Source organism: Chinchilla lanigera, unplaced genomic scaffold (genome assembly GCF_000276665.1).
Source record: "Chinchilla lanigera isolate Chin_1 unplaced genomic scaffold, ChiLan1.0 scaffold00050, whole genome shotgun sequence".
Lineage (NCBI taxonomy): Eukaryota > Metazoa > Chordata > Mammalia > Rodentia > Chinchillidae > Chinchilla > Chinchilla lanigera.
Genome location: NW_004955451.1, coordinates 11047048 through 11062053, shown reverse-complemented (window position 1 = coordinate 11062053; position 15006 = coordinate 11047048). Strand labels below are relative to the sequence as shown.

The 15006-nt window shown below is 40.6% G+C and overlaps 1 protein-coding gene across 6 annotated transcripts in view; it reads left to right on the top strand.

Annotated features, from left to right (window-relative positions):
• The window catches only part of Luc7l3 (LUC7-like 3 pre-mRNA splicing factor), a 34573-nt gene that overhangs the window by 468 nt on the left and 19099 nt on the right, over nt 1-15006 (top strand). For all 6 annotated transcript variants that reach the window (XM_013519422.1, XM_005394127.2, XM_005394123.2 and 3 more), the window contains exon 2: nt 12559-12625. In XM_013519422.1, the coding sequence (XP_013374876.1) occupies nt 12559-12625 (67 nt within the window). The remainder of the gene's footprint in view (nt 1-12558; nt 12626-15006) is intronic.

Genomic DNA, 15006 nt, shown 5'->3' with positions numbered 1-15006 from the left:
GGCCGCCACGCCGGGCACCTCGGGTTGCGCTCGCGGCTCGCGGTCCGCCTCGAAGTCGGGAGAAGGGCACATTCTTCCGTTATTCGACTGGGGCGTGTTGGAGACGGAGATTTCTGGCCAGGAGGTGTGGCTTTTACAAAAAGGTGGGGATAGCTTACTTAACCATGATCAGTTTCGGCGTTTCTGGGGAAAAGTAGCAACGCGGAGGAGCTAATAACAGGGTTCGTTGTGATGGTGTGCAGATACCGCTCCAGGGCAGTTGCAGTAAGTCCCTCCGAGGGGCAGGCGTCGGGGGTGTCTTCTTTCGTTCGATCTGCTCAGCCCTGTTTATGATGAAGGCTGAGTATATCCCGGCCTCGTAGGGAAGACTTGAGAGGTTCACGCCAGGTCTCTTGCAAGCAGTCGGCGAAACTAAACCCAGTCTTTGTCGTGCTGTTCACTTTCCGCCATTCTGTGACCCTGTCTACCTGCAGCTGTTGTCATTTATTTCAAGTATTTTGATGTCGTTTCGAGCACGCGTTTAATGTTTGTTTTAGCGCTTACCTGGAGAGTAGGTGTAGAATTTAAAATTACTTTGCGTTTGTAATTAAACGTGGTGATTTTAAAGCAGTTGCTAATCAGACTTATCAGGAAGTAACTCAACCGATAGGCTTATTAAAAATACGGGTTCTTACTCTTTTTAAACATAGGCTTTGGTAGGGGGAAGATTCTCTTCTACAGTTGCAGTGCAGGGGAACACTTGGTGCCATATGAGTCCATTACCTTGAAAAAGAAGTGTTAGATTAAAGTTATGTGGAGGGGGTTCCTGATTCTAAAACAGTATGAAGATTTCTTTTGGTGGGATTGTGTGCCGTATTAGATACGTTGATTCAGACAATTGTCATTAATTTCCAGGTGTGACTCTCACGAGAGTTGGGTAGTGGGTTTGGGTTTCTTGGGGGGGGGATATTAATCCTCCCACACACATCTGTCACGGTAGAGGTCTAAAAGTAACGTTGTTTATCTTGATGGTTTCCTTTCTAGGCTTCTTTGCAACAGTGGAATAGCTTTTATCAATTTTTTTTTTTTTTTTTTTTTTTTTTGAGACAGACTCTGCCTATGTAGTTCAAATTGGCCTTGAACTTACTGTGTAGCCCAAGAAGGACTCAAACTAGTGGTTTTCCTCCTGCCTCAGCCTCCCGGGCTCGGCTCAATTTTATTTTTAATCACCTAACTTTAACCTAGACTGTACAAGATAGAAGAGCATTCAGCCGGCTTACAAATACGACAGTTGTGAATTTCGTGTTAAAGAGAATAGGTCTTTAATTTAGTGGCTCGTGAACTGGACTGGTATTCTGTCTCCGTGCCACTGATTTCTTGGAACATGTGAAGAAACCCAAGTGGTGGTTTATTGATACATTGCAGTACGTGATATGTTTATGACTTTGCAAATGATGAGGCTTCAAGAAGACTTAATTTAGGTTTTATGTCATCTCGGTACTAATCTGATGCCTTTCAGGTTTAATGCTATCTATTGATTTTTAAATTTTTAAAAATTTTTTGTCTTTTTGAGAGAGGGTTTCACTGTGCAGGTCAGGCTCGCCTTAAACTCACTTTGTAGCCCAGATTGACCTGGAACTCTCAGTAATCCTCCTGTCTCAGCCTCTTGAGTGCTGGCAACACACCACCACGCCCAGCCTATTTATTGATTTTAACTTCCAGTGTTAGTATGCATGCATTTTTGTCGGGGGGGGGGTACTGGGAATCGAACTCAGGACCTTGTACTTGTTAGGCAGGCACTTATGCCGCTGAGCTGTGTCCCCAGCCGTTTAACTTCCAGTGTTTACCACCAAAATATCACATAATGTTTTTTGAGGGGGGAGTTTCCGGTACCGGGAACCGAACTCAGGACCTCGCCCTTGCCAGGCAGGCGCTGTGCCGCTGAGCTAAATCCCCAGCCCCAAAACATCACATAATTTTAATGACAGATAGGGTTCTTTTACAGATTCCCAGATTTCAAGTCGGTTGCTGATGTCTCAGATTCCTCCCTGCAGGCAGAAGAGTGGATTGGGAGTGTGATGGAGGAACAAAGCACAGGGCCTTTTCTAGATACTGTAGTGGAATCTCTTTCTGGTATGATAAAGTTAGGGAATCACTTGCTACCACTTCCAGGTCATTTGCATGCTCTCATGCTGTTGGCTGTTGGTATTAGTTATGGAGGGATGGTGCAAGGTCCTGAGTTTGATTTCTGGTACCAAAAAAAAAAAAAAAAAGAATTAAAAAAATTATGGCGGGATGGGCAAACCCAGCTTATGCTGTGAAGGATTCACTATCACTGTAACCTGATGTTTCAAAATATTTTTGCATTCCTATTTGGACAGTTTTCTCTGCCACACTTACCAGAAGGATGGCACTTAAGCTGGGTGGAGTCCTTTTGTTTTGATTCCTTTGAAGTGAGGAAGAAGGGAACAACTATGTATTAAAACTCTAGTATCCATAGCGCCTATAGAGAGTGGGAACCTTACCTTCATGTTAAAAGTGGTCCCTACATAGTTGTATTTGACTTGTGGGTTTTTTTTTTTTTCGTTGTTGGTGTTGGGTTTTTTTGGTCTTTTTGAGACAGGGTCCCACTGTGCAGTTCAGGCTGCCCTTGAGCTCACTTTGTAGCCTAGGCTGGTCTCGAACTCGCAGTGATCCTCCTGCCTCAGCCTCCTGAGTGCTGGGATTACAGGCCTGCGCCAGACCTGTGTAATTTGTTTTAAATGCAGATTTCTATACTTCAGGCCCCAGAGTCTGATTCTGTAGGTTTGGGGGAGGGTGCATGCATAATTAAAATTCAGTTGGTTTTAAAAAAATTCAATTGGTAGTAGTTTGGTAGTAGTAGTAGTTTTAGGACTGTCCTTTTCACACCCTTCTCTTCACGTGATGTGTGAACAAGTAGGTTCTTAGCAGCTCTATTTGTTTTTTGAGGGTTTTTTTTTTTCTTTCTTTCTTTCTTTCTTTCTTTCTTTCTTTCTTTCTTTCTTTCTTTCTTTCTTTCCTTCCTTCCTTCCTTCCTTCTTTCTTTCCTTTCTTTCCTTTCTTTCCTTTCTTTCCTTTCTTTCTTTCTTTCTTTCTTTCCTTTCTTTCGAGACAGGGTCTTGCTATGCAGTTCAGGCTGGTCTTGAGCTCACTTTGTAGCCCAGGCTGGTCTCGCAAGAATCCTCCTGCCTCAGTCTCCTGCGTGTTGGAATTATAAGACTGTGCCACCATGCTCAGCAGCATCTCAGTGTTAAGGGATTAGTGCATTACTGGCATTTCCAACTTTGTAGATTGCTTCTGGACCTGAGAGAAAGTTGTCAGCTAAAGTCCAATCAGCTTTAATACTTTTTCAAGGTTGACATACCTTATTGCCTCCTTTAACAATTATTTTGCATTTGTTTGAGCACATTGGTATTTTAGCATTACGAAAGCAGTTTGCATCTGCTTTGGTTGGTATTCTTAATGACCAGCAATGGGGATAGCCTGTGTTTGTAGTTAGGGTTCACATGGGAAGATTTCAGTACCAGGAAAGTATTAGAAGATGGAGTGGTGAGCTGGGGAAAGTGGCAAAGCGCCTGCCCCACAAGCACAAGGTCCTGAGTTCAATTCCCGGTTCCAAAACAAGAGATGGAATTATGAAGTCTGGTCTGAAGCTTTTAGTAGCTCTTTATGTAATATATTAGGACTTTTGTAGGTCAAATTGAGGTTTCTACATTCTAAATTTCAACCTGAAAGTGTTGATTTAACTGATTCTAATGATACCTGAAATTTTTTGTCATTTGTTGAATTCAAGCATATACTTTGTTCAGTGAAGGTTTAGTAATTTATGAAAGGAATAGAACTAAATATTTTTTCTAAGATATTTATTTTTTATGTTTTATTTGTGTTTCTGAGACAGGGTCTCACTATGCAGTTCAGGCTTGCCTTGAGCTCACTTTGTAGCCCAGGCTGGCCTTGAGCTAGCAACCATCCTCCTGCCTTAGGCTCCCTAGTGCTGGGATTACAGGCATGTGCCACCACGCTGCACTTTCTAAAATATTTAGAACATTAGCAGATAATGATGCCAGGTGAGGAGAAATAGTTGGTGATGTCTGTTTGTCTTGTCTTTCTGTCTTTGTTTCTTTCTACAGAATCTCACTGCAGTTCAGGCTGGCCTCAAGCCCACTACAGAGCCCAGGCTGACCTTGAACTCATGGTGATCCTCCTGCCTCAGCCTCCCCAGTCTCCCCAGTGCTGGGATTACAAATAGGCATGTGCCGTCACTATGGGCTGGGACCTGGGATGTTAGCAGATATTGTCTGTTTTGGTTTTTTGAGACAAGGTCTTGCTATGTATATGTAGTTCAAGCAGGCTGGACTACTCATGGTGCAGATACTGACACTGAAAAGTTTAGAAAACTTATGGCTGTTACCCATATATATATATATATATATATATATATATATTTTTTTTTTTTTTTTGGTTTTTCTCTGGTACTGGGAACCGAACTCACAACCTTGCAGGCAGGCGCTGTGCCACTGAGCTAAATCCCTAGCCCTGTTACCCGTATGTTTGCTTGTGAATTTTTCTTTTCCATAAGTCATCTAAAATGATTTAGAATTAGGGAGGGAAAATTGGAAGTACAAAATTAGTTATTACAGTATGTGACACTATATTTTACTAGAGTATGTATGTATGTATTTGTGCAGTACCAGACACTGAACCTAGGACCTTTGTACTGAGCTATATCCCTAAACTTTTTTGAAACTTACTTTAAATCACTAAGTTGCGCACATTGGGCTCAAACATGGGATTACCTTGCCTCAGCCTTCCAGAGTGCTGAGATTACAGACCTGTGCCACCACACCCAACTACTAAATAATTTTAATTGAGAGAGTTGCCAAAACGTTCTTTCAGAAATACGGTATTTTCTGCCTTAGTCTGTAATACATGGTAAGTGTTGGCTTCTTTGAGTTACCAGCAGTTCCTGTGTTAAATAATTGCTGTTTGCTCTTTAAAAACATACAAAATGAGAGTGACTAGTATAATGAACTCACCATGTACTCCTACACAATTCACAGTACCGACACGTGGCCATATTATTTCTTCTGTGTCCCTTAGCCCCTCCATTATTTTGAAGCAATTCTGTCATTTCAACCGTAAGTAAAGACATTACACATTTCTAAAATGAGGAAGGACTTTACAAAACATAATCACAATATTATTACAGTGAAAATATTAATGTATTTCCTAAGTATTTCTTTGATAGCTTTAGGAAAAAGTGTGTGTGGAGTAAATATAAAAAATACTTTCATAGTACAGTGTAAGTACTGTAAATATAAGTACTGGAGTAAATATAAAAAATACTTTCATAGTACAGTGTGAGTACCACAGTGAGGCCAGGGGTGTAGCTCAGGGGTGCACTGCAAAATCATAATATGGTAGAAGTGGTGGCAGCAAGATAACAGCAGCTACCACAGAAGCACATAGGGTATAGAGAGCCCACTGAATAGGAGCACCTCTCCCAGACTGGAGTCAGTACCTGTTCAGGAAGAGCCTCTCCAGTGAAGTGGCCCCTTGAACACTGCAAACCAAACGGATGGGAGGAGAAAATGCTCAATGAATTTGGAAAGTTGTAGATGTTACAGCTGGATTTCTTGCTTGTTTTTGTGAGGTGGAAGAAAGTAAAGAGGCAGGAATCTGATTTTGAACAGGTTTTTAATAAGAATAAACCTTGTTAAAAATTTGGACCTCATTCTGAACAGTTGAAGGCTTCTAAGCAGCAGAGAGACGCTTGCTATGTGGCTGCTGTGTAAAATTGAAATTTTACCAAAAAGTTTGTGTAGGAGTTAAATAGGCAAGAGTGATGCAAAGGCATATGTAATAAAAATAAAAATGCAAAAATGACTGCAAAGTATGGTCATGGTATAGCTGAAACATAACTATATGCTTTCAGGGATTGAACCATAAGTTGTTTCATTAAAGTGTTCTGTTTGGGATGTTTTTAAAAAAAGAACTCAATTTCAACATGTAGCCAAAAAGAAAATGTTTGCTTCTAGATTTAACATCCCTCCCCTCATGTAGTGGGGATTAAACCTAAGGTCTCATACATCTACCACTGACCTACAGCCCCTGTCCTTTTTATGTATTTTGAGACAGGGTCTTGCTAAGTTGTCCAGGCGAGAGTCTTGGAGCTGCTGTCCTGCCTCAGCCTCTCCAGTAGGCAGGATGATAGGTGTGCACTGCCTTGCCTGTTCAGAATTAAACCATTACTGGTGGATGAAAGACAACAGGGTGAAAGGGTTGGCTCCTTTGCTTTACTTTGGGTTTTTTGTTTTGTTTTGGAAACAGAGTCTCTCTGTGTTGCTTTGGTTGGCCTTGAACTCAAGATCTTTTGCTGCAGCCTTTTGGGGCTACAAGTGTATGTCACCACACCTGGCTCTCTTTTCTTTTTTTTCACTAGTAAAATTCCTGGTATTCTTGTGTTGATACTTGTTTATGTGGGGAGTTGAACCCAGGCCTTTGTGCATGCTGGGGAAGTGCCCTATCACAGAAGTACATCCCCTGTCCTCATGTGACAGTTGAGATACTGGTGTTTAGAATTTTTTTTATTAAGTTCCTGTCATGAGGTATCAGATTGATTGTTGCCAACATGAGTTATTTTGCCAGTATTTAGATGATTAGGTGTGGGTATTGAACAAATTTATTATCTTTTTTGGTACCAGGAATTGAACTCAGGACCTTGTGCTTGCCAGGCAGGCACTTGTGCCACTGAACTATATCCCCGGCCCACTAAATTCATTATTTTTATGATTTGCTTAATAAAATGGAACCTGAGAGGCTGAGTATAAACTCCGAGGTAACGTGTGTGCTTATGCATGAGGCTGTGGATTTACTCCCAGCAGTGGAAAATAGCATGGAACTTGATGTTGAATGGAGCCAAATGCCTATCTAATGTTAGTAGTAACTTACAGTACCAAAAGATGTTGTAAAGTACCCAGCAGGATTTTAGTGGGGGGTCTATATTGATAGGTGTACGATTTATTCATTCGAAGCTTTTATTATTGATACATAACTTAGCTGACCTGACCAGTTGGGTGAAAAACAGTATGTATTCAGGGGCTGGGGATATAGCTCAGTGGCGTAAGCGCCTGCCTGGCAAGTGCAAGGTCCTGAGTTCAATCCCTGGTACCGCAAAAAAAAAAAAAACCCAAACAAACAGTGTGTATTTAACTGATTTTTTTTTTTTTTCCCCTCAGCTGATTTTGGATTTTGGGAAAGCAGTTTGACAAGAATAATGCAAACAGTGTTAAATACTTTTATTTATTTAATTACTCATTCATTTATTCATCTGTTTGCAGTACTGGAAACTGAACCCAGTACCTTTGCACTAAGTACATCTCCAGCCTAGTTTTTATTATTTTAAGACAGCGTTTCATTAAGCTGCTACATTGCCCAGGCTGAGTTTGAATTTGGCAGTCCTTGGGTGTAGGCCTCCCAGAGTGCTGGGATTACAGGCCTACAGCCCCAGACCTGGCTCAGAGTTAAACACTTTATGAGCTCTAGGTAGAATTATATTGCTTACTATTGGATTCAAGTTGGTATAAAAGATACAAATCATTTAGATGTTTAGTGTACTTCTGTGATTGGAAGGAATTGATGACCAGAAGTACTGTAGTGGCATCTATGTTTGATATGAATGCTGAGTGGGTAAGGTAAGGACTTTTGGTAAAGGTTTGTAAAGCTTTGTCTTGGCCAGCATTTTCCCAGCTAAATATTTATGCTTAAGCCCTAAAAAGATGTCTTGCTTATCTTTTTTTTTTTTTTTTTTAATGTCGAGACTTGAATTCAGGACCTCACACTTGCCAGACAGGCACTGTGCCACTAAACTAAGTCCCCAGCCCCTTGCTTAAATAATATTCTCACCGGGCATGATAACGCACACCTGTAATCCCAGCATTTGGGAGACTGAGGCAGGGGATCGTTGCGATTTTGAGACCAGCCTGGAGTACAAAGTGAGTCCAAGGCCAGCCTGAATTGCATAGTGAGACCCTGTCTCACTCAAAAAGTCTATAAAGAAAGTTCTCTTTTTGAAGGACTTGAGTCCGTGAATATATTAAGCAGTTGCTTGCATCATTTTTGCGGGTTTTTTTTTTCTGAGTTTAGAACCATGAAATTATTTTATGAAAATAAATGGGCCAGCTATAATATATTTAGACTCGCTGCTCTCCAGTTGGCAAATTTTCCCTTAAAACAATTTAAAAATTGGTACATTTATTTCCAGACAGTTCCTAATAATTTAGCCAGTCTTGTTGGCACATATGAATCTACCTTATTATTTAACTGTTTGATTCCTGTTGGGTATGTCAGTTGTCTAATGCTACTGCCCTTGCCCGGCAAGCTGCAGTGCATGTTCTTGTGGGTGTGTATGCTCACCCCTTTTAGAATAGGCTCCTAGCAAGGTAATGACTGAGTTAAAGAAATGTACTTCTCTCCTCCAGTAGTGGGGATTGAATCCAGGGCCTTTGCCCTGGCCTACATCCTCAGTCCCTTCTTTGTTTCTGTTTGTTTGTTTGTATTTATTTTATTATTACTGTTTTTTTTTTTTTTTTACTGGGAATCAAACTCAGGACCTGGTGCTTGCCAAGGCAGGTGCTGTGCTGCTGAGCTATATCCCTGGCCCCGTTTTTATTTTTGAGATGGCGTTTTGCTGAATTGCCCAGGTTGGAATGGAACTTGTACTCTCCTGTCTGAGCATTCCAGAGTGCTGGGATTATGGGCATGTGCCAGCACACCTGCATTTAAAAATGAACATTTTACAAAAAAAAAAAAAAAGAACATTTTACATTTTGGTAGGTGCTATTAAATTGTCCTTCACCCTTCTAGTATTGTTTGGAGTGTTATCATTATAATGCCAAATAACTGTAAAAAGTTGATTTCTATTACTGTACTGAGAATTGAACCCCGGGAACACTGAGCTACATCTTTAGCCCTTTTTATTTTTTAATTTTGAAATAGGATGTGGCTAAGTTGCTCGGGCTTCCTTCAACTTGGAATCCTTAGCCTCTCAAGTGGCTGGGATTACAGGTGTGGGCCATTACATCCAGGTATTGAAATTTTTTGACAGTTTGATTTTAAAAGAGTGGAAATTTGCTGTTAAAATTTTCTACTCTAATGTATGTCTGCTTTTTTTTTTTTTTTTTTGAGATAGGGTCTCACTTTGCAGTTCAGGCTGAGCTTGAGCTCAGTTTGTAGCCCAGGCTGGTCTCAAACTTGATCCTCCTGCCTCAGCCTCCCCAGTGCTGGTATTATAGGTGTGTGCCACCATGCCCAGCTAGTTCTGCATTTCCTAACACCTAGTTTAAACTTTATTTTAAACTATTGATGAAGCTGGATGTGGTGGTGCACACTTGTTACGAGGCCAGAAGATCACTGAGTTAGAGGCCAGCCTGAACTACAGTGAGACCCTGTCTCCAAAAAAAAAAAGACTGTTGATGAGCTTGAACTCCTCCTTTTTCCTGGTGTTGCCTTAAATATATTAAGAGGATAAATTAAATCACACTTGTGTTAAAGACATTTCTGTTGTCAAAGCCCCCACCCTCATCTATTCTTTGTCCTTTTGGTAATTGGGTTGCTAGGTTCATGGTGGACATTTGGTAAGAATCATTGAGTAGGGCTGGGGATATGGCTCAGCGGCTCAGTGCCTGCTTGGCAAGCATGAGGTTGTGAGTTTAATTCCCATTACCAAAAAAAAAAAAATCATTGAATAAAAGACGTAAGTGTATTAGTAGATATAGAGCTTGCATGGGTATTAATTTATAGCAAAGATTTATTTATTTATTTGTTTTGTTTGTTTGCTTGTTTGTCTTTTTGAGACAGGGTCTCCCTATGCCGCTCAGGCTGGCCTTGAGCTTACTTTGTAGCCCAGTCTGGTCTCAAACTCACAGGGATCCTCCTGCCTCAGCCTCCCAAGTGCTGAGATTACAAGTGTGCACCACCACACCTGGCCTTATTTGTCTTTTTGAGACAGGGTCTCAGTATGGAGTTCAGGCTGTGAATGTTTATGTCGTTTATGGATTACTATTAAATGCAGATGTTAGTATCTCAAAATATGAGCAATTACTGTAAGTATATCTTAAGGAAAGATACTAGTTTTGTGGATTTATTTTTATTATCAGTGCTGATACTTCATTTGAAACACGTACTACCAGTTTTTCTCTATCCTTTTATTTATTTGTTTTATTTTTTGTGGTAGTAAGAATTGAGTCCAGCCAGGTATGGTGGTGCACACTTGCAATCCCAGCACTCAGCAGGCTGAGGCAAGAGGCTTACCACGAGTTTGAGACCAGCCTGGGCTAGAAAATGAGTTCAAGGCCAGCCTGAACTATATAGCAAGACCCTGTCTCAAAAAAAACAAACAAGAATTGAACCAGGGTTATAAGTCTCAGAGATTAGGCTGCAGTGAAAGTGGTATATTCTTTACCTCAATCTCCTTCCTTTAAAACCCTCTCAGAAATATATAGCTGGACATATCTATGTCTGTGACTTAAATATAGTGATACTTTTTTCTTTTTTTGGTCTGCTTGAGACTGTCTCTATGCAGTTCAGGCTGGCCTTGAGCTCACTTTGTAGCCCAGGCTGGCCTCAAACTCAGAATGATCCTCCTGCCTCAGCCTCCCAAGTGCTGGGATTAAGGCGTGCGCCACCACACCCAGTTTATAGTGATATTTCTGTATCTATAGCTATATATATTTTATATATATATATATAAAACCCAGGCACTGTTCATAGTAGGCAAGTGCTTTACCACTCACCTCTGTCCCCAGCCCAAGAAACTCGCCTTTTTCAGTACTGGGGACAAAACCTCTGTCTATCTGTCTGTCTGTCTGCAAGCATTATTGGGGATTGAACCCATCGGGTTACACCTCATGTTTTTTTATTAATATTTATTTCTTGTGGTATGGGAATCGAACTCAGGACCTTGCACTTGCCAGGCGCGTGCTTGTACTGCTGAGCTATATCCATGGCCCTTAATTTTTATTTTTGAAACAGGGTCTTAGGTTACTAAATTGCCCAGGCTAGGCTCAGACTCCCAGTACTCTTGCCTCAGCCTCTTAAGTTGCTGGGATTCCTGGTGTGTGCCTCTGTGCCTGATACCAAGGAATTCTTAAATAATTTTTTGTTCTGTTTTGAGATGAGGTCTTGGTATGCCACCCAAGTTAGTCTCCAACTCTTAGGCTCAAAAGATCCTTTGCCTCCCCCTTTCAGGGGAGCTAGAACTACAGATGAGCCACCACATCTGGCTTTTAAATTTTAAGTTAAAAAATTGAGTATTGGCGTTGGTGTTTTACTGTGACAGGCCTCAAGTGTGAGGTTAAACAGATTAGATACTTCAGTAGAGAAAAGTATATAGCATTTTAAAACATCTCCTGGAGTTTACAAGCTCAGAAATAATTTTGAAAAGATTGACTATCCAAAATACATAGTCTTTTAAATTTAATACTACCTTTTCTTTCATAGGTCAGCGGGATGCTTTATGTGAAAAAAGGGGATTTATTTTGAAATTCTGATTAGTATGGTTTGGTTGGCAGTATTACAGAGTTAAATACGGGGTAGAGCAGGTTTGGGATGTGTCTGAAAGAGTTAAAGTACCAATAGAGAATTCATGTTAGTGGTGTTTGCCCTGTAAGACTCCCTACCAAGAGTCAGTCCTTGAAGGGTTAATATGTGTGACACTATCTATACATTTATAAACAGGACCATTTAAGTGAAAACATGGAACCAAATGGCTTCAAAAGAATTTTATCTTTTAGACAATGATTCCCTAATTCTAATTTGCAAATAGGGCCTAGTTTATTAAAAAGTTAGAATGAGAATCATTATGCATTGTGTACATCTTGGAAAATCACGCTATACCCAATAAACATGTACAATTACCAAGAAAGGTGGAATAATGGTGTGGGTTATTAAAAATATATAAAGTTGTTGTCTTTTACTCTTTTAAAAAAAAATATATATATATATAAAGTGTCTTCTGGGATATATTTTTTGTTGATTTGGGGGAGGTGGCTAGGAAGTAACACAGAACATTAGAATATAAAAAATACAGTCCTGCCAACCCTGTGCATGTTTTCTTTTACTGAAATTTAAGAATGTGAAATTCACTAACAGTACATTTCAACAAGTGAAATTGTTCATACATTTGATTGAAAGATGACTATTACTGGATGTGGCCGTGCATGCTTCCAATCTCAGCATTCTGGGAGGCTGAAGCAGGAGAATTTGCAAGTTTGAACCCAGTCTGGGCAACTTAACAGTTTACACTTGACCTTAGCCAAAAGACCGAGAAGCAATGGGCAACTTAACAATTTAGTGAGACTCTGTCTCAAAATGAAAAATAGAAAGGGCTGTGGGTGTAGCTCAGTCTGAAAGTCCTGGGTTTAATTCCCCAGTACCCACTCCCCCAAGGTGAATGCATTAAGAAATGGGAATATATTACCTGGCACCCTTTTAAATGTGGTTTTAAACAGCAATTTAACAAGTTAAGTATTCTTGTTTTTGTTTTGTTTTTTTCACTAGGTTTGTAAATATTATCTCTGTGGTTTTTGTCCTGCGGAATTGTTCACAAATACTCGTTCTGATCTTGGTAAGTGAATTTTCTGTCTCTTTTACCAATGTATTTATTTGGCACTGGGGTGTTGAACCTAGGACCTTTGCACTAAGCTAAATCTCCTTCCTTTAAATTTTTTTTTTTTTTTTTTTTTTTTTTTGAGACAGTCTATGTTGCCTAGGTGGGGATAGAACTTTCAATCCTCCTGCCTCAGCCTTCCAAAATCCTGGGATTACAGATGTGGAACAACACACCTGCCTTCAAATTTATGCTTTAAAAATTTGAAAAGTAATTTTGAAGGTTTTTTTCCTTGAATATTGGCTGAATAAATATTGAATGTGCTGATAAATATCAGTTAAAACACTATGGCTTAATTAAACATATTTATTTCCACTTTCTCCCAGATGTCCACTAAAATGGAAAAAAAATTTTTTTTAAAGAATGTCATTGGAAAAGGAGATAACATGAGAGATGTCACCATATTTTTGGAGGATGACAAGTACAGCCAGATGTGATATGCCTGTCATCCCGTGACTTGAGAAACTAGCTGAGGCAGGAAGAGTGTGAGTTTAAGGCCAGCCCAGACAATTCAGTGAGGTCCTGTCTGAGAGTTCGTTAAAAAAAAAAAAAAAAAAGGACAGGAATGTAGCCTAGCACTGAAGTGCTGGGCTAGCTTTTGTGAAGCTCTGGGTTCAGTCACTAAAACATGACAAGTATCAGCAGAGCAGAGAAACCTCTCCTGAAGTCCTGCCGAAAGAGAGACCAAACAGAAGCAAGTGTTGCTAATCAGCAAAACCTTGAATAGGCTCCGGATTTGGAGACAGCAGGTACCTCAGACAGCAGAGCTGAATCATGGGGTGGAAAATGAGAGTGATTAGTCTGTGTTTAGTTTTTCAAGCTTGAAACTTGACATTTTGAGTCACCTTTCTCTACCTGTTCTGTGTGCGCTAAGCTGTCCAGCAGCATCCCTAGCCTGTGTCCATTATATGTTAATGGCATTCCCCAGTTGTGACAGCCAAAAATGTCCTCCTTTGGACATTACCTGGTGGTCGGAATTGTTCCCAGTGGAGAGCCAGTGGTTCAGGTAGTTTTGTGTATCTGTTGATCTAGCTCTCCCACTTCAGTGCCCCAGGAGGATAGAGGGTTATAGGGTAAAGTTGGAAATTAATTTAGATGAATGTATGCCTGGAAACGTCTTCCAAGGGGAAGAGACAATGGACACACTTAAGTGAAACTTTGACCTTGGAGGATGGCATCAGTTTAAGGAATATGAATGTCCAAAGAAGCATGAAGATGACCTAGACAAATCCTTTGAAAAACTCCTTGGGCCGGAAGCAGAGCTTCAGAATGCTGCCACTGCAGAAAACAGGAGGCAGTGGTTTGCCAAAGTGTCTCAGATTCTCTTGCAAATGAAGGCGGCAGCTGACGTCACCTGTACCTGTGCCACTGGTCCTTGGCAGGGTATTGTGATCAGAGGCATTCCAGAAAGCAGGATGCCGTGGTGAGCGCCAGGAACTTTACTGAGTATTTTGGCAGCGGCACATCTGACAAGGAGCTCCTTTTCTGCTAGTGAGGGAGAACCTGGAAGAACATGAAACCAGTGGCTTCCTAAAGAAGAGGCAGGAAGGGGGAAGCGGCTTCTCACATTGAGGTAGATGAGGAACTGCTGCAACTAGGATCTGATGATGATACAAATATTAAAGACTGTGTTGAGAATTGAAGTACTGTGGTATAATCCCTGAAAACAACTGCTACTTCTTTCAAAGGAAGAAAAAGAGAAGACATTTTCAGTACCTGTAAGGATGCTGAAAAGTCAGGAGAGAGAAAGAAGCTAAGCACAATGAAATCTGACGGATTAAGTGAAGGTCCCAACCAGGCATGGTGGCACATACCTGTAATCCCACCTTTTGGGAGGCTGAGGCAGGAAGATCGAAGTGAGTTCAAGGCCAGCCTGGACTACACAGTGAGTCTAGACCAGCCTGAACTATTATATAGCAAGGCCGTCTTGAAGTTGTTTCTAGTCCATCTAAAGACAGAATTTGTGTTATTGATGAGAACTAAAGAACATCAACAACCTGTGCTATAAAGAAAGATAAACTTGAGTCATTTGTAGGAAAATGGATGCAGCTTGAGACCACAATGTTAAGTGAAGTAAGACACATAAGTTTGAACATTGCGTGGCTTCTTACGGGAGAAACCACCAAACTAAAAAAGGAGCAAAATAAAAGGTTATGGGGAGTAGGATGATAGCTTTCTCAGAGGCGAGGGGAAAGGAATTAAGATCTGTTATGCACACATGGCAACTCCAACACAAGGAATGTGTACATCGTATACTGCAAAATGTGTACTCATACAAAACAAGTGTAAAAAGAGATTTGTATTCTTTTTTTTTTTTTTTCCTCCGGTACCGGGAACTG